Source organism: Eriocheir sinensis, chromosome 37 (assembly GCF_024679095.1).
Source record: "Eriocheir sinensis breed Jianghai 21 chromosome 37, ASM2467909v1, whole genome shotgun sequence".
Classification (NCBI taxonomy): domain Eukaryota; kingdom Metazoa; phylum Arthropoda; class Malacostraca; order Decapoda; family Varunidae; genus Eriocheir; species Eriocheir sinensis.
In genome coordinates this window covers 14632826-14652833 of record NC_066545.1, presented here as the reverse complement: position 1 = coordinate 14652833, position 20008 = coordinate 14632826, and the positions used below count along the sequence as shown (strand labels likewise).

General features: G+C 45.7%; 1 protein-coding gene and 2 long non-coding RNA genes across 10 annotated transcripts in view; 1 reads left to right on the top strand and 2 right to left on the bottom strand.

Moving 5' to 3' along the window:
- LOC127008314 (cytoplasmic polyadenylation element-binding protein 2-like) overlaps positions 1 to 20008 on the bottom strand; it is a 104692-nt gene that overhangs the window by 7129 nt on the left and 77555 nt on the right. For 3 of the 8 annotated variants that reach the window (XM_050880189.1, XM_050880190.1, XM_050880193.1), the window contains 5 exons: positions 17063 to 17171; positions 13683 to 13733; positions 7571 to 7594; positions 1851 to 2045; positions 1436 to 1548 (listed from right to left, as the gene is read on the bottom strand). In XM_050880189.1, coding sequence (XP_050736146.1) covers positions 1436 to 1548; positions 1851 to 2045; positions 7571 to 7594; positions 13683 to 13733; positions 17063 to 17171 — 492 coding nt within the window. Of the gene's footprint in view, positions 1 to 1435; positions 1549 to 1850; positions 2046 to 7570; positions 7595 to 13682; positions 13734 to 17062; positions 17175 to 20008 lie in introns of all 8 variants that reach the window. The other 5 variants (XM_050880194.1, XM_050880196.1, XM_050880192.1 and 2 more) reach the window with 4 other exon arrangements.
- LOC127008319 (uncharacterized) lies at positions 2055 to 5732 on the bottom strand. The gene is made up of 4 exons (XR_007761030.1): positions 5618 to 5732; positions 5292 to 5413; positions 2283 to 5155; positions 2055 to 2202 (listed from the first exon to the last, which is right to left on the bottom strand). It is a non-coding gene; the product is annotated as an uncharacterized LOC127008319 (long non-coding RNA).
- On the top strand, positions 3626 to 6199 carry LOC127008320 (uncharacterized). The gene is made up of 4 exons (XR_007761031.1): positions 3626 to 3732; positions 3837 to 5126; positions 5535 to 6010; positions 6079 to 6199. It is a non-coding gene; the product is annotated as an uncharacterized LOC127008320 (long non-coding RNA).

Genomic DNA, 20008 nt, shown 5'->3' with positions numbered 1-20008 from the left:
AAATCCAAAGAGGTGGCCGAAAGAGAGGTCAATTTCGGAAGGAGAGGTGTCCAGATACCCTCCTCTTGAAAGTGATGGTGATTGAATGGTTCGACGTGAAGAGAACTACAGTAATCCTTCCTTATGCATGGATGTCAGGTGCTAAATTAGATCATACATATGGGAAACACACCTTTGTATTGACCTATTTGTTACTAGTGATGGTGACTGAATGGTTCCACGTGAAGAGAACTACAGTAATCCTTCCTTATGCATGGATGTCAGGTGCTAAATTGGATCACACATATGGGAAACACACCTCTCTATTGACTTATTTGTTACTAGTGATGGTGATTGAATGGTTCCACGTGAAGAGAACTACAGTAATCCTTCCTTATGCATGGATGTCAGGTGCTAAATTGGATCACACATATGGGAAACACACCTCTCTACTGACCTATTTGTAACTAGTGATGGTGATTGAATGGTTCCACGTGAAGAGAACTACAGTAATCCTTCCTTATGCATGGATGTCAGGTGCTAAATTAGATCATACATATGGGAAACACACCTCTCTACTGACCTATTTGTTACTAGTGATGGTGATTGAATGGTTCCACGTGAAGAGAACTACAGTAATCCTTCCTTATGCATGGATGTCAGGTGCTAAATTGGATCACACATATGGGAAACACACCTCTCTACTGACTTATTTGTTACTAGTGATGGTGACTGATTGGCTCCACGTGAAGAGAACTACAGTAATCCTTCCTTATGCATGGATGTCAGGTGCTAAATTGGATCATACATATGGGAAACACACCTTTGTATTGTCCTATTTGTTACTAGTGATGGTGACTGAATGGTTCGACATGAAGAGAACTACAGTAAGGTTCCAGTTAGGTGCCAAATTATACCATACATGTGGAAAAATGGTGTACAGAACTACGTCATCACATTTCTATATAGACATTTATGTTGCCACTCCTCTGAACTCTTTTTTAACAGGAGCAATGATTAGCAGGCTTTTTTTCATTACCGTTTCCTTTGCTGTAAAAAAAAAAGTCACTTATGTTATCTGTGATCTGATGGGAAGAATAAAGTAACAGATACACACTTACATATCCACCTCTTTGCTAATAGTGACAATAATTAAACCATTTGTGGGTGGAGAACTATCTTGTCCTACTCCTACATAACCTCCCGAAATTGACCTATCTTTCGGCCACTCCTCTAACTCTTTTTAGGAGCAGTGAGTAGCGGACTTTTTTTTCATATTTGTTTCCTTTTTTTATGCCCTTGAACTGACTCCTCTGCTGTAAAAAAAAAGGGTCAGTTATTCATTAATGTACTGTAACACTGAATATCTGGAAGCCTATTGAGAGTAACACGTGAAAACCCGGCCATGAATTTGTCTTAACCATGAGATACACTTTTGACTCTTGGGTTCCCTCACCTGGAAGAGGAGAAAAGCGTAGCCCTTGGGAGGAAAATAGGACTTGCTCTCTGCCTTGTGGGGCCAGTCCACCACCAGCGGCCCAAACCTTCGGAAACTGGCTGTTATCTCCTCTGTGGACAAATGTTGAAGAGTGAGTGGAACAGAAGGTATAAAGACTACAAATACTAAAGCACCAAGACACTTATATCAAAGAACTTACACACACACACACACACACACCTGGAATGACTCTAAAAAGGAAACATTCAAGCCAAAAATATTAACAAATAAACTTGATAAACTGAAATTTGGAGCTTGTATACAATTAAGTAAACTAGAAAAATACACACAACTGAACACACACACACACACATACACACCTGCATATACACACTTACCCCACACACACACACACCTGCATACACACACGTACCCTCGTCAATGTCTGGTGGAAGGCCTCCAACGAAGACTTTGCGGGAGAACCTTTCGCCATTCTCGGAGCCCTGCGAGCGAGGGGAAGAACGGGAGGGCGAGGGGAGTGGCACCGGCGCCCCCAGCCCGTCCACCAGATGGCCCTCCTCCAGCAGCACACCGCCGCCATCCTCCAGCCCCAGGAACCCGCCCTTACCTGTAGCCACACACACACCAGGCTCAGTGACGGTCAAGCAACACAATTCCACTGCATTTACCACACCTGTCAAACCCCTGCCACACACCTGCCACCTCAGTGACGGCCCAGCAAAACAATGAACACTCCCACTGCATTTACCACACCTGTCACACACCTGCCAGCTCAGTGACGGCCCAGCAAACCAATGAACACTCCCACTGGATTTACCACACCTGTCAAACCCCTGTCACACACCTGCCAGCTCAGTGACGGCCCAGCAAAACAATGAACACTCCCACTGGATTTACCACACCTGTCAAACCCCTGTCACACACCTGCCAGGCTCAGCGACACTCTAACAACACACTGAACACTCCTACTGCATTTACCACACCTGTCAAACCCGTCACACACACGCCCGGCTCAGTGACAGTCAGGCAACACAACGAATGCTTCCTCTCCATTTACCACACCTGTTAAACCCCCCGACACACACCTGGAGTCACACACACACACGCCCAGCTCAGTTACAGTCATGCTACCCAGGTGAACACTTGTGCTGCACCTGCCACACACACACACCTGCTATTACTCATGTCACGGTCTTGCTGCTACACCTGCCATATCTGTTACACCTGACACTGCTGTTTTACCTGCCACACCAATTAGTACACTTGTCACACCTGTCTTACACCTGTTTGAATGTACAGCACGCCAACTGCACCTCTTCTGCTAAATCTGTTACACCTCAAATTGCTACACCTGTCACGTCGCTCACATGCTTGGAGTACAACTATATACCCCTTGTTACTCATCCCGTTACTCCTTTCATAATTATAGTTTCACCTGAATGTACTGATGCTGTCCTCTCTCTCTCTCTCTCTCTCTCTCTCTCTCTCTCTCTCTCTCTCTCTCTCTCTCTCATAACATAACTGCTAACACATCCTTACTGCTGCGACTCACACCCATATCGTAAATTCACCCTAACAAGACACACACCGCATACTCTTGATTTATTTACAAAACACAGAAACCTTGATAAACATTGCATTTACCAACATATGTTTAGCGGACGCGCACACACACACGCACACACACACAGTCCACTCCCAACATCACCAGAACACAAACCTATCAGAAAAATAAGACACATGAATGGATCACACATATGTCGAACACACACACACACCTGCTGGACACCTGTATATTACCTGGGCAAACACACACACACACACACCTGTCAAACACACACCTGCCCAGCCCACACAGCCGACATCCAGTAAACATCACATTAATTTATCAAAGAAAGGTAAAAAAAAAAAAAGGTCAGGCTTAACACAAGGTCAGGCAGAGGAAGGAAGGACGTAGGACTGTAATGAATAACCAAGCGGCCTTACACAAGAATACACATCAAGCTGACTACCTCGACACAGGCCAGGCTTAAGCTACATGACAGCACTTCTTATCCTTAGTGTACAGAAGTTTCACGTGGGGCCAAAACTCCATGGTGCGTCAGGCTCGTTAAAAGCTTGTGTTCTTAAATGTCTCGGCACCTCGAAACGCCTGCATGAAAACCCTCTCGTTATAGAAGAGTTCCCGAGGTTTTCATGGAGTGTTTTAGGCTCATTGAAGCTTGTGTTCTTAAATGTCTCAGCGCCTCGGAACACCTGCATGAAAAGCCTCCCGTTGTAGAAGAGTTCCCGAGGTTTTCATGGAGTGTTTTAGGCTCATTGAAGCTTGTGTTCTTAAATGTCTCGGCACCTCAGAACGCTTGCATGAAAACCCTCCCGTTGTAGAAGAGTTCCCGAGGTTATCATGGAGTGTTTTAGGCTCATTGAAGCTCGTGTTTTTAAATGTCTCGGCACCTTGGAAAGCCTGCATGAAAACCCTCCTCTCGTTGTAGAAGAGTTCCCGAGGTCTTCACGGACTGTTTTAGGCTCATTGAAGCTCGTGTTCTAAAATGTCTCAGCACCTTGGAAAGCCTGCATGAAAACCCTCCTCTCGTTGTAGAAGAGTTGCCGAGGTTTTCATGGACTGTTTTAGGCTCACTAGCTCATGTTTTTAAATGTCTCGGCACCTCGGAAAGCCTCCATGAAAACCCTCCCGTTCAGCGTTACCAAATTATCATACTCAGAACATCGTATTTTCCTATTTCTGATCCATAACAATTGCAGAAAGACATCGATAATTAACCATCTGAACTCTAATTGTAAATGCATATCATTATCAGTATAGGCTCGACAGTTTTGGGCCTCAAGTAGACGAAAAATGTATGCCTAGTACGACAATCTGGTAATGCTGCTCTCGTTGTAGAAGAAGTTGCCGAGGTTTTCATGGACTGTTTAAGGCTCATTGAAGCTCATGTTTTTAAATGTCTCAGCACATCGGAAAGCCTCCATGAAAACCCTCCCGTTGTAGAAGAGTTCCTGAGGTTTTCATGGAGTGTTTTAGGCTCACTGAAGCTCGTGTTCTAAAATGTCTCGGCACGTCAGAAAGCCTCCCGTTGTAGAAGAGTTCCCGAGGTTTTCATGGACTGTTTTAGGCTCATTGAAGCTCGTGTTCTTAAGTGTCTTGGCACCTCGGAACCCTTACACAAAAAGCCTCTTGTTGTAGAAGAAGTTGCCGAGGTTTTCAAGGACTGTTTTGTGAGTCTCGTTATAGCCCCACACGACATCCACACCATGAACGGGAGAAAACACCCATGAAAACCCGGTTACTCTTCTCTGTGGGCTGTGAGAATAGTCATGATGGGAGCCTGGTACGTTTAATTAAAGAAACAGACTTCAGTTTCATAGAGGCAAGTCTTAGGGAACCAAACCCAGTCAATCTCTACGTCTGACGCCTCGCACCATGTAGCTTTGCCGTCACCTTCTATGCGTTAGTCTAGCCAAATAAACAAACAGGCATGCATGGCCAAGGGGTGCAGGGGAAGACGCCCACACGTAAGGTACACGCACAGTCATGGGCGGAGTGAGCTACAGAGGAAGGCAGGGGACTCACAGAGGCCGGCAGTGTTGACAGCTGACGGAAAGCGTAAAGTGTACTGGACCTAAGACTGACCCCTGCGGAACATCAACATCGCTGCTACAAGAATACCAGGTCTGATATACTAACCTGTCCAGTCTGACCTTTGCTGAACGTCAACATCGCCGCTACAAGAATACCAGGTCTGATATACTAACCAGTCCAGTCTGACCCTTGCTGAACGTCAACATCGCCACTACAAGAATACCAGGTCTGATATACTAACCTGTCCAGTCTGACCCTTGCTGAACGTCAACATCGCCACTACAAGAATACCAGGTCTGATATACTAATCTGTCCAGTCTGACCCTTGCTGAACGTCAATATTGCCACTACAAGAATACCAGGTCTGATATACTAACCTGTCCAGTCTGACCCTTGCTGAACGTCAACATCGCCGCTACAAGAATACCAGGTCTGATAAACTAACCTGTCCAGTCTGACCCTTGCTGAACGTCAATATCGCCATTACAAGAATACCAGGTCTGATAAACTAACCTGTCCAGTCTGACCCTTGCTGAACGTCAACATCGCCGCTACAAGAATACCAGGTCTGATAAACTAACCTGTCCAGTCTGACCCTTGCTGAACGTCAACATCGCCACTACAAGAATACCAGGTCTGATATACTAACCTGTCCAGTCTGACCCTTGCTGAACGTCAACATCGCCGCTACAAGAATACCAGGTCTGATATACTAACCTGTCCAGTCTGACCCTTGCTGAACGTCAACATCGCCGCTACAAGAATACCAGGTCTGATATACTAACCTGTCCAGTCTGACCCTTGCTGAACGTCAATATTGCCACTACAAGAATACCAGGTCTGATATACTAACCTGTCCAGTCTGACCCTTGCTGAACGTCAATATTGCCACTACAAGAATACCAGGTCTGATATACTAACCTGTCCAGTCTGACCCTTGCTGAACGTCAATATTGCCACTACAAGAATACCAGGTCTGATAAACTAACCTGTCCAGTCTGACCCTTGCTGAACGTCAACATCGCCGCTACAAGAATACCAGGTCTGATATACTAACCTGTCCAGTCTGACCCTTGCTGAACGTCAATATCGCCACTACAAGAATACCAGGTCTGATATACTAACCCGTCCAGTCTGACCCTTGCTGAACGTCAATATCGCCACTACAAGAATACCAGGTCTGATATACTAACCTAACTGATTTGTCTGCGCCAGGTAACGTGACACCGACTGTAGTAACGCGAGCCCAAACGGATTGCAGACTCCTTGCGCGAGCCTAATCAGATTTTTCACCGTGAACTTGAACCCTCTCCATACTGTCACGCCACGCCTTGATCCGCCTCAAAACTTTACCCACTATCCTATGGGGTTTTGGTTTACTTAAAAGACTTTGAACTTTGAATTTTCTTGAATGTCATACGTAAGTCAAGATATATATCATTATCGAGTGTAGATAATGAGAAAGGTTTCCTAGCTACACGCGTTGCTGAGAATGATAAACAGCTCTTTGAAAACCATATAAGTAACTCGTATTCAATGCTATCATACTTTAATGCTGATTCGCGATGGTGTCGAATGAGTAAATGAATGTCTGAATAAAACACTTGAAAGTCAAAGGTGAAATAAAGGGAATCGAACGAGTGAACGCACAAACGAGAACAAGAGCAAGGTGTGCATTATGGATAGCACGTGACACGCTGCTTGTCTGTCTCCCCGACGCCCCGAGACAGTTGCGCAAACCCTGACGCGGCGTGGTATACGTGCCGGCCTGCAGCGACGTGGTGGTGGTGGTGATGGTGGTGACGGGAGACATGTTGGTTACCTCTAAGCCGCAAGAAAATAAAAAACCATGAATAAGCGCGTCAAACTCAATCGATTATCCTCAGAAGCGAGACACACTCCTCCCCGCCGCGCCGCTAACAGGGCCGCGGCGGGGGCGTTGCGTTGCCGCCGTCACCGTCACCACCACCAGCACACGCGGCAGGGCGGCCACCACGACCCCCGCACAATGAGAGAGTGGATATCGCTGAGTGGCGGCTCAAGCTATTGATTCCGATTTCTTTCAACAGAGTTTCCGGGAACGCCGTGGGGGTGAATGAAGCATGGCAGGAGGCGCCGCGCTAAACAAGGGCCCCGCCGCGGAAACAAGGGGGGAGGGGGCGTGGAGGGGCGGAGGGGGGCATCAACCCAACGCAGAGTGACGCCTTGGCATTGATGAGTACGTTAGGGCAAGGCAGAGGGCCGAGGTATGAGTCACCTGGCGGCGGTGCATAGAAACACCAACACCAACAACACGGGCGCCAAAACACAAGTCTGAGCGCTCCCAGTAAACACAACAGTTGCCTTGGCGTCACAGCTGCCTTACGTGGTGCTTGGCAGGGGCTGGGAGTGGAAGGGGGGCCGACTCGTGATGGTTGTGCGAGGGGGGAAAAAGAGATGGGGGTGGCGAGGGGAGTGGAGGGGAGAGGGGCGTGCCGCTATATATGAGGGGGTGAGGTCACAAGGCATCACTAACGAGCATGCTCTCATAATACCTCTTCTACGAGGGGTCCCGCGGCCTGCATGAAAGACACAGCACAGAACGCTCGGTCAATACTCAGCTGACACCCTCGTTAAAAAGTATACACATGGGGAAAAATAAGAGGCTTCAAAAGGTATACATGTGTGGAGGAAAATACATAAGGCTTCAAATTAGCACCGTACACACGCACACGCACGCACACGGAAGCCACGACTGCAAGCTTCTCTCAGGCAAGTGGGCTACCCCCCTCACCCCTCTGCCCCCCCACCCCCCTAACCTCCCTGGCCCCACCCCAAGCCCCCCTGTCTGTCTGTCTGTCTGTCTGAGGAACACTACTATAATCACACACACACACACACACACACACACACACACACACACACACACACACACACACACACACACACATGCATGCACTCATTCACGCAAAAAAAGTGTATAACAAAAAAAGTGATGGTACCCAAACCCAAGACCCATTTTCTGTTTGACGTGGAAAGGGTAACAAAAAACAACCCATTTTCTGTATGACGTGGAAAGGGTAACAAAAACAAAAGGAAAACAAAAGAAAGATTACCCCGTTTTAAGCATCTCTGACTACTGAGGTCTTACTACACATCCTAAGGACATCCTGAACTTACGTAAGGACACACTAAAATAAATACTGGATATCCTACTCTAGCAAAAAGGAATGAACCCCCCCCAGTCTGAAATCACGCCCTTCATGCACTCCTACTTAAAAATAAATATATATCAATCAGACCAATAGACCAATATAAAAAAAAACTCAATATCAACACTAGCTAAAAGAAATGAGAATACAGTAAACCTAACCACCATAACCACACACAAATATCGACATTGCTGTGTGTGTGTGTGTGTGTGTGTGTGTGTGTGTTGACATCCTACAGCTAATGAAAAATGGAGAGAGGAGGAGGGGGGTTGGGGGTTGGTTGGTCAGTGAATGGGGGGAAGGGAGGGGGGGAAGAGGGGGGTTGCCCACGCGCGGAGCAGAGCGACACGACGCACTCAAAAACACACACACACACACACACACACACACACACACACACACACACACACACACAAAAAAAAAAAAACAAAAAAGCGACTCACCACAGCAGCGAAAACAAACACACAAACAAACAATGAAATAGGAAACAAACACAAAAAAAACAATGAAATAGAAAACGAATAAAAAACAACAACAAAAAAAATGAAAAACAAATATATACAAGAAAATAATGAAAATGATGAAATGAAACAAAAAAAACAATCAAATGAAAAAAACAATGAAATGAGAAACACACACACAAAAAATGAAATGGAAAAAAAAAAATCCAAAAAAAAAAAAATGCAATGAAAAAGAAATACCGACAAACAAAAAGAAACAAACACCAATAACATATTCCGAGTGAAACAATTAAATGGATATCACACACACACACACACACACACACACACACACACACACACACACACACACAATGAAATAAATAACCGTCTCGATGAACTGGGAAAAAAACGCACAGAAAAAAATAAAAATAAACAAAAACACCAAAATGAACAAACAAACAAAAAAATGAATAACGAAAGACCGAATCAATCAATAAAAAACGAACAAACAAAAAATGAAAACTAATACATAAAAAAATAATCAGCAAATCAATTATCTAAAAAAAAAAGAGAAAATAAAAAAAATGGCAAAAAACAAAAACAAAGCAAAACAAAAACGCATTAACAGGAGACACACTCGTATAATTAAGTACCTCCAAAATCACCTCCTAATCCTATGAGGCAACAAGCTTCCTGCACCCACTGACTGCCTGACTCACACACCACAGGGACAACACTCGCGCGGGGGACGGGGAGGGGGAGAGGGAAAGAGGGAGAGGGCGAAACATGAGGTGCCCGATATGTGGTAGAAGAGAGGTAGAGATGCAGGATATGTAGGAGAGGGTGAAGGATATGTGGGGGGAGGATCATGAGGTGCCCAACATGTGGTAGGAAAGGGGATGAGGTGCAGGATATGTGGGGCAAGAGTGTAGGAGGTGTAGGAGAGGTGTGAAGGATATGTAGGAGTGATGACCGTAGGGATGAAGGATATGGTGCAGAGGAAGGAAGGCAGGAGGTAGGAGAGGAGGGAAGGAAAGTGTGGAGAGAAGTGGAGGAAAGGAGGGAGATGCGTGTGTCAATGTGGAGGTAAATAGAGGGTAATAGTAACAACAATAATAATAATAATAATAATAATAATAATAATAATAATAATAATAATAATAATAATAATAATAATAAAAATGTTCTTCCTGTAAATAATAATAATTTTTCTTTCCTCTGAGTTGGGAGGAGAAGAAAGAGGAGGAGGAGGAAGGGGAGTTGGCTGACTGGGTGATATTTATGAGGAAGGGGAAGGAGAGAGAGGGAGAGAGTGAGGGAGGCAAGGGAGAGAGGAAGGGATTGAGAATTGATATATAACGAGGGAGGTGAAGGGGACTGTGCAGTAGGGTAGGGTGATAGGGGGTAAGGGTGTTAAGGGTGGGAGTGCTTGGTTAAAGGGTGCTATGGGGTGTTAAGAGAAGGGGTGACTGTTGAAAAGGGGGAAGGGGGAAGATAAAATAAATGTATCAGAAAAAGACGAGGGAGAGCACAGAGAAGGGAATGAGCAACTGGGAAGAGTAGAAGGAAGATAGATGAGTGGGGATAGAAGGGAAGAAGAGGATGAAAGATAAGGGAAAGTGAGCGGGGAGAAGGGAAGGGAAATAAAGTAGAGAAAAAAGGGAAGGATTGGGAAGAGGGAGTGGGAGGGAGAAGGAGCAGGAGGGAGGGAAGGAGTGAGTGGAAGGAGAGGGAGGAGGAGGAGGAGAAAGATGATCGAAAGTGGAGGTGGAGGAAGAGAAGGAAAGCAAGAAGTGGAAGACAGAAAGGAGGATAAAAAGAGTGAAGAGAAGGAAGCAAAGGAAAGTATGAGAGGAGGAGGAGGAGGAGAATCAAGGCAAGGAATGAGGAGGAGGAGGAGGAGGAGGAGGAAGAAGAGGAAGAGAAAGAAGCAAGAGAAAAAAAGCAAGAAAAGGGAAGGGAAGGAGTGAGGAGCCGAAGGAGAGGAAGAAGGAAGGCAAGGATTCAGGAGGAGGAGGAGGAGGAAGAGAAGGAAAGCAAGAAATGGAAGGAGAAAAAAGGGCAGGGAAGGAGTGAGGAGCCGAAGGAGAGGAAGAGGGAAGGCAAGGATTCAGGAGGAGGAGGAGGAGGAGGAGGAGGAGGAGGAGGAGTAGGAGCAGAAGGAAGGAAGGAGCAACCATGAACAGCTGACGGGATGTTTGGAAGTGTCCCTCGACCCAGGACTTAAAGCTGACCTGCCGCCCTCCACGACCTTGATACCCCAATGCTGATGACTCCCTGCTGACTCTGTGCTGACCCTAGAACCATGCTGACACTACCCTGACTCTGAGGTCATGCTGAGTGCTGAGTCGTGAGTGATGTCTTTAGGGGTATGTGAATGTGCTGACCTGCTGACTCTAGGCCTATGCGGATTCTGAGGTTATGCTGATGATGCTGAGTTTTAGGCTATGTAGTTAGACTGTATGCTGACCCTGGCTTTGTATACTGACTGTGGTGGGTAGTTAGGGGTGGGCTGACTACTGCTGACTGCTGACTGACCTGTGCTGAGTTTGATGACCCTAAAACTAGTGTGATTGTGCTGGCTATAGTGGTGTGCTGTATGCTGATCCTGGCTTTGTATACTGACTGTGATGGGTAGTTAGGGGTGGGCTGACTACTGGTGACTGCTGACTGACCTGTGCTGAGTTTGCTGACCCTAAAACTAGTGTGATTGTGCTGGCTATAGTGGTGTGTTGTATGCTGACCCTGGCTTTGTATACTGACTGTGATGGGTAGTTAGGGGTGGGCTGACTACTGCTGACTGCTGACTGACCTGTGCTGAGTTTGCTGACCCTAAAACTAGTCTGATTGTGCTGGCTATAGTGGTGTGTTGTATGCTGACCCTGGCTTTGTATACTGACTGTGATGGGTAGTTAGGGATGGGCTGACTGCTAATTGACCTGTGCTGAGTTTGCTGACCCTAAAACTAGTCTGATTGTGCTGTGTGTGTGTGTGTGTGTGTGTGTGTGTGTGTGTGTGTGTGTGTGTGTGTGTGTGCTTACCCGGGGACTGTAATGAGTCTATGTTGATTGTTCATATCTATTAGTGTACATTATTTTTTTGTTTGGAAGCTGAATGGTACGTGTGGTTAATACTTATACAACTATCTGTCTATATGTATCTATCTATGTCTGTTTATCCAGCTATGTATCACTCCGTCTGTCTATGTATCTACTTATCTTGCTAATGCTTTTGTAACAGTGTAATTTATTAACTTTTTCAGTTTCTATGGTTGATCTGATATGTGTGGTCACTTAACTTATCTATCTTTCTCTATCTATCTATCTTTATATTAATCTCCCTCTATTATCTATCTACCTATCTATCTATCAAGCTAAGTATCTCTATCTATTAACCTATCTGTTTGTCTACCTTTGTCTATCTCTCTACCACTTCACCTTTGTACCTCTATATTTATCTATCTATATCTATGGACAGCGTGGTGACTCTGGGACGGTTACGACTCAATGGTGACTCTGGCAATGAAGTGACTCGGACCAATGTGTTTTGTGCGGTGTGTTATTAGGTCAGTGTGACTCGCGCGGGTTGGCAGGCCTGTGTGTGTGTGTGTGTGTGTGTGTGTGTGTGTGTGTGTGTGTGTGTGTGTGTGTGTGTGTGTGTGTGTGTGTGTGTGTGTGTGTGTGTGTGTGTGTGTGTGTCACGCTAATGAACGGCAATGAACACGCTGATTCAATACGTGGCTTTCCTCCGTAACGTTTGATTGGCCGGCCTCATAACAGTCAGGGGTGGCGTTTGAAACAATGCATAGAAATAAATATAACCTTCAGTCCAGTGGGGGGTGAGGGGGTGGGGGGGGGATATTAATAAATCAGTGTAATGTTGTTGTTGTTGTTTTTGCTTTTAATCCAGTGGTAATTAAGAGCCGTGGTGTAATTAGTCACGTGAATGAAAAACTGAATGAAGGACTGTATGATGAAACAACAACACCGCCCCCAACAACAACAAAAACAACAGCGATCCACCCCTCATTGAATATTTGAGAGCGTGTGAATATCCTGTATACACATTATCAAAGGTCAAGGTTGGCACGGTGACCACTAGACCACGGAGGCGTATTATCAGAGGTGGTTTTATATGAGAAATGAATATATAAAAAATACACATGCTGCCCAGAACTTCAAGCTACCCTAACCTGAGTGACATCGTTCAAGGGGGCAGCATGGGTCATCTATCTATCTATCTATCTATCTATCTATCTATCTATCTATCTATCTATCTCCCTATATATCTATACACCTAATAAAGCTGTGGAATGTTTTTAATTCAGTGGTAAGGAAAAAAAAGACTAAGAAAAAAAAAAGATGGGAAGACAAAAAAAATGGAGACAAAAAATAAAAGATAACTAGACACAAAAAAAGGTAAAATAAAAAAAAATAAAAATCAATAAAGAAAATGAACAGACAATAAAATGAAAGTTACAGTAAAAAAAAAAAAGGTCACAAAAAAGATGGAAAAACAAACAAAAACAGACCAAAAAAATCATAGAAAATAAAATCACACACAAAAAAGGAATGGTCAGATTGGAGTGAGTGGGTCGGCCGCTGGGTTGGTTGGCTTCAGGGATGACAAGCTGAGGCTGACACGCGACACACAGCCCCGTGCCAAAAACGAGGAGCCATAAATTGTCCAACATAAAGAAGTCAGAATGTGTAACAACTCTGTGTGTGTGTATGTGTGTGTATATGTGTGTGTGTGAGGGGGGAGTGGTCAGGGAGATAGGGAGGGGTGGGGTGGGGTGGGGTAAGTTACTGTAATGGAGAAGGAGGAGGAGGAGGAGGAGGAGTATTAGTTAAAGAATATATGAGGGAGACGAAATATAGGATGAAGGAGGAGGAGGAGGAGGATGACGGGGAAGGACGACCTGGCTGTAGAGTAAAGGGAGAGCATTTTCAGGTGAAGTGGAGGTGAGGGGGGTTCGAAGTGGGGTCAAGAGGCCGAGAGGGCGAACTCACCGTGCAGTTGGGCCAATGCTTGAAGAGTGTTGTTACCGCAGCCCATGAAACCTGCCGGCGAGGGAGAGAGTGAGAGAGCGAGAGAGAGAGAGAGAGAGAGAGAGAGAGAGAGAGAGAGAGAGAGAGAGAGAGAGAGAGAGAGAGAGAGAGAGATTAATACATGTCAAATAATGCTCAAGAGATAGATAGATATATAGATAGAGAGAGAGAGAGAGAGAGAGAGAGAGAGAGAGAGAGAGATTAAGACATGTCAAATAATGCTCAAGAGATAGCTAGATAGAGATAAATAGATAAAGATATATATATATATATATATATATATAGAGAGAGAGAGAGAGACTACCAAACTCCAGTCTACCTTCAAGTATTACACTACATCTACGGAAACACTTAATGCATTAGAGAAACACACGGGCATGCTGCAGGAGGAGGAGGAGGAGGAGGAGGAGGAAGGAAGGAAGGAGATACATGAAGCAGGGCAAAACGAACACCAAGACTAAATTTCGGAGGAGGAGGAGGAGGAGGAGGAGGAGGAGGAGGAAGAGGAGAGGAAGCGTATTACGGAACAGTGCAAGAGGAAGGCGAAGAAGCAAAATAAACGCGGGAAAAAAGACGCAGAAGAGAAGAGAGAGAAGGACGCAGAGGAGAAGAGAGAGGGAGAGAAAAGAGAAGAGGAGATAGAGGAGAGAGGAAAAAGAGGAAAGTGAGAAAGAGGAGAGGAGGCAAATCAGAGAGAGAGAAAGAGCAGAGAGAAGAAGAGAGAGAATGAGAGAAAGAGAGGAGAAAGGTCGGAGAGAGAGAAAGAGAAGAGAGGAGGAAAGAGAAGGAGAGAAAGAAGACATAAAGAAAAGAGAAGAAAAAGAGATCAGTGAGAAAGAGGAGAGGAGAGAAATCAGAGAGGAGAGAAAGAGCAGAGGAGAAGAGAGAGAGAGAAGAAAAAGAGGAGGTAAAGAAAAAAGAAGAAAAAGAGATGAATGAGAAAGAGGAGACGAGACAGGTCGGAGAAGGCGAGAAAGAGAATAGAGAAGAGAAGAGGAGAAGGAACACAAAGGAACACAAAGGATGAAAAAACAACAGCAGACCTAAAGAAAGAAAAAAAAGAAAACAAGAAGAAAAAAAGGAAGACAAGGAAGCAAAAGAAAAAAAAAGAAGCTTCGAGGAAATAGTAAAAATGGATAAAAAAAGGAAAGGAAAAAAACAAAAAGAAAAAAGAATAGGAAAATAAGAAAATAAGAAGAAAGGAAAATACAAGGAAGAAAAAAAACGAAGAGGAGGAAGAAAGAAAAATACCACATAAAACAAGAATAGGAAAAGAAAAAAGGAAAAAAAGAAAGGAAAATACAAGCAAGACAAGGAATCCAACACAAACACATACAAGCAAGAAACAAGAGGCAATACAGAGGAGGAAGAGGAAGAGGAGGAGGAGGAGGAGGAGGAGGAGGAGGAGGAAGGTACATGCCATAAAGGTCACATAACACGGGCAACGAAAGGAAGGAACAATAGAGAAGAGGAGAAGGAACAAGCGGAAACAAAAACAAAAAAAAAAAAAAACAAAAAAAAATGAATTCCACACACGGGAACAGAAAGAGGAGGAAGAGGACGAGGACGAGGAGGAGGAGGAGGAAGAAAACGAGGAAGAGGAGTTGGAGCAGGAAAAGAGAGGGGGAGGAAAGAGAGATAAGAGAGACGGAGAAGAAGGGGAAGAAGCATGAGGTGGAAGAAGGTGGAGGAAAACATGGCGGATGAAACTGAAAACGACAACAGTGGCGACAAAAAACAGAAGCGGCAGCCAGGAATGAGGCGGGTGAGTGGAGGTGGGTGACGGGAGGAGGGGTGAGGACAGACACGAGGCACGAGGATGAGGAGGAACAACACGAGGAAGAAGGAATCCGCAACAACAGCAAACACAACAGAAGCCATTAGTGGGGTGTGTGGGTTGAGGTGAGGGGCGGGAGATAAGGTAAGGGTAGATAGGAAGCATTGAGGTAGGAACAGGTTAGGTTAGGTTAGGTAAGGTTAAACACAACACAACACAACAGAAGCCACTGGTGAGGTGTGTGGGTTGAGGTGAGGGGCGGGAGATGAGGTAAGGGTAGATAGGAAGCATTGAGGTAGGAACAGGTTAGGTTAGGTTAGGTTAGGTTAGGTTAGGTTAGGTTAAACACAACACAACAGAAGCCATTAGTGAGGTGTGTGGGTTAAGGGTAGGTAGGAAGCATTGAGGTAGGAACAGGTTAGGTTAGGTTAGGTCCTCTATGGTAGGAAGTCAGGAAGGTGAGGCAGAACAGGAAGCAGGATTTAGGTTAGGTTAGGTTAGGTTAGGTAGGGTTAAGTTAGGTTCTCTATGGTAGGAAGTCAGGAAGATGAGGGAGAACAGGAGGCAGGATAGCAGGTAGGAAGCATTGAGGTAGGAATAGGTTAGGTTAGGTTAGGTTAGGTTAGGTTAGGTCCTCTATGGCAGGAATTGAGGAAGATGAGGGAGGTAGGGTAAAACGAATGAGGAGGGAACCATCCACAGTATCAAACATAGCAGCCGGGAGTGAAATGGGTAATAGGTAGAGGTGGATGAAGGAGAGGATAGGAGGCAGGGAGATGAAAAACAACTAAAATTAAAGGTAAGAAATGATAACACCAGCAACAACAGCGGACATATCAGCGCCATCATCAGCAGGCGTGAGATGGGCTATTTTTGGAAGGCGGGTGGGCGGGCGAAGGAGGGTGCAGGCATGAGGCAGGGAGATAAGGGAGAGAAAAAAAATGAGGTAGAACATGAATGAGGAATCAGCAACTGTGGCAAAAACAACAACAACAAGAACAGTAGCCAGGATTGAAGTGGAGCGGGTTTGGGTGGGGTGGACGAGTGGATGTGGGTGGAGGGGTGGAAAAAAGGGATGAGGATGAGGGGAAAAAAATACATGGATTAGGGACAAAACAAACAGCAATAACAGCAACAACAACAGCCAGGATTGAAGTGGAGCGGGTTTGGGTGGGGTGGAGTGAGTGGATGTGGGTGAAGGGGTGGAAAAAAGGGATGAGGATGAGAAAAAAAAAACATGGATTAGGGACAAAACAAACAGCAACAACAGCAACAACAACAGCCAGAATTGAAGTGGGGCGGGTTTGGGTGGGGTGGAGTGAGTGGATGTGGGTGGAAGGGTGGAAAAAAGGGATGAGGATGAGAAAAAAAAAACATGGAGTAGGGACAAAACAAAGTGAGTGGATGTGGGTGGAAGGGTGGAAAAAGAAGAAAAAAAAACATGGATTAGGACAACAGTAGCGGCAAAAACAACAACAGTAACAACAGCAGCCAGGAGAGCGAGGTGAGGCGGGGGCGGATAATTTTTTTGGGGGGTGACCCGAGATGACCCAAGATGACCCACCCTTGATGTGATCGTGTGGGTCGTGCCTCATGATGTCGTTCAGGCAGTGCTCGAAGCCCCTCATGTTGTCCAGCGGCCCCGTTCCGTTGCCCACTCCGTTGCGGCCATCCTGGAAAGAGTAGAGAGAACACCTGTTAATTATACCTGGTTGGGGCTGGGAAAAGGTGTGACGAGGAGGAGGAGGAGGAGGAGGTGACAAGGTAAGAAATGAAAGTGCTCTGTGTATGTACTAAGAATATACTCGTAGGAAGGAAAGGGCATGAAGGAAGGAACGAAGGAGTGAAGGAAGGAAGGAAGGAAGGAAATAAGGAAGGAAAGAAAATGGAAAGCTCAAGAGACAAAGAGGAAAGACATGAAGGAAAAGAGAAGAAGAAAGGGAGTAAGGAAGTTAAGGGAAGAAAAAGAGAAGAAAGAATGAAAGTAAGGAAGTTAAGGGAAGGAAAAAGAGAAGAAAAAGGGAAGTTAAGAAAATGCAAAACTCGAAAAAAAAGACATAAGAGGAAGGAAAAGAAACAGAGAAAATGCAATGCTCAAGATAATCAGAAAGGAAGGAAGGAAGGAAGAAAGGAAGGCAGAAGGGTAGGAAAGGCGGGCTACAGGCAAGCTAGGTTATGGAGAAGAGAGGAAGAGAGGGGCAGGGAAGGAAGGGGGGTGAGAGGAAGGGAAGAGAAAGGTGAAAGGCAAGAAATGAAAGGAGTGGGGGGAGCAGTGAAAGGGGGGAAGGGTGGAGGGGGGAAGCATGTTGTGGATATCGCAAAAGAATAAAGCATAAACAATTGCACAGCGTTGCGAGGAGTTCTAGTTTTCCGTGAGACTGCATTGGAATTCTCTCTCTCTCTCTCTCTCTCTCTCTCTAGGCGGGGGGCGCACACACACACACACACACACACACACACACACACACACACACACGAATACAGGAAGAGATACACACATACACACACACACACAGATACGTTTACATAATGATTAAGCATACATCCACACAGATACACACATACATATACAAACAGGAGGGAATTTCAGCTCGTCATGCATTAGGGGAGCGCGGTAGTTCGTTATAAGCGCGGTCGTTCGTTATAAGAGTACACAGCGCTGAGGTTATCAAAGGGGAAGCTGATATGCAGCTCGTTATCCGGGAGGGCGTTGCTCATTGTTCGTTACGTGGGGGGCCGCTGATTGGGATTGCCGGCGATATGGCGTTGGTAACACTGAGGGACTGACTGACACTGCTGGGCCGGCTGGTAATGTGTTCCGTGTTGATGAGACGCTTTCGGATCTTACATTATTTATTTCCAGAGGCCACAAAAGCGATTAGTCGGGTGTTTTAAGTACATTTCACGTTCACGATATAGAAGACTTGTTAAACTATCACTAGGCTCATGAAACTATCCTTGGAAGTGCTCAGAACCTCTATGAAGGCCTTGTCAAATGTAGGTGTCTTGAGGCTAGTATTCTGAGACGCGTTTTCGTGTCTTATAACTGCTATTTCTCAGGCCACAAAAGCGATTAGTCGGGTGTTTTAAGTACATTTCACGTTCACGATATAGAAGACTTGTTAAAACTCACTAGGCTCATGAAACTATCTTGTCAAATGTAGGTGTCTTGAGGCTAGTATTCTGAGACGCGTTTTCGTGTCTTATAACTGCTATTTCTCAGGCCACAAAAAGAGATCAGTCGGGTTGTTATGAGTGTTTTTGAGGTTCATGGTGTAGAAGACTTGTTAAGCTGCCACTAGGCTCATAAAACTATAGATAAATAGATAATATATAGATAGATAGTTTCCTTTTTCTTACAGTTCAGGGGACAGACAACTCAGTGGGAAAAAGGAGGAAGAAATAAAGGTGATGAAAGAAGAATGAGAGGAGGAGGAGAAAAGAAAGGAAGAATATAAAAAAAAACAGACATAAAAATACATGTTCCGTTTTCTTCTTGTTTCGAAAATATGGTAAATGTTGTAATGGAGAGATAGATAGATAGATAGATAGATAGATAGAGAGAGAGAGAGAGAGAGAGAGAGAGAGAGAGAGAGAGAGAGAGAGAGAGAGAGAGAGAGAGAGAGAGAGAGAGAGAGAGCAGCATCCACCACCATCATCACCCTTCCTGTTTCCTCACCCAAATCCATCTTGCTTCCACTTACCCTCCACTCCCCTTTAAGTCCAATCCACCCCCCTCCACCCTGCCCTCGCTTCCTTCACTCCACTTTAAGACACAACGCTTCCCTCCACTCCCAGCGCCTCCATCCTTCCACCATTATCTTCCATCCTGTCTCTTCTTCCTCCTCCTCTTCCTCTTCCTCCTTCCTTCCTTTCCCTCCCCTCCCCGCTACACTATCTAACCAACTTCCCCTTCCTTCATTTCTCACCCCTTCCTATCCTGCCCCCATTCCTCACTTCCCCTTCCCAGTCCTTTCCCAGCTACAATCCTCCCGCTCTCTCCCTCCTTCCTCACATCCCCTCCCCATCCTTCCTACCTCTCCCACCTCCTCAACTTCCCCATTAACCTCCATAACCACCCCCCCTTTCTCCCCTCTACCTCGCTTCCCTTCTTTTTCCACTCCCCAGTAATCTCCAATCCCCCCCCATTATCACTCCTTCCTCACTTCCCCTCCCCATCCTTCCTTCCTCTCCCACTTCCCCATTAAACTCCAATCCCCCACCACACTCCATAGCCATCCCCCTTTCTCCCCTCTACCTCGCTTCCCTTCTTTTTCCACTCCTCAGTAAACTCTCCCCCCCCCCACACCTTTTTCACTTCTTCCTCAGTTCCCCCTTCTTTCCTGTCACCCTTCTTCCACACTCCTTTAAACTTCACCCACTCTCTCCCTCCTCTCTTCCTCCACTCCCCTTTAATCTTCCCCCTCCTCTCCCCCCCTCCCCAACTACGACCCCCCCCTTCCGCCAACCACGACTCTGCAGCGCTAGGAACGACCGCAGCGCCGCCACT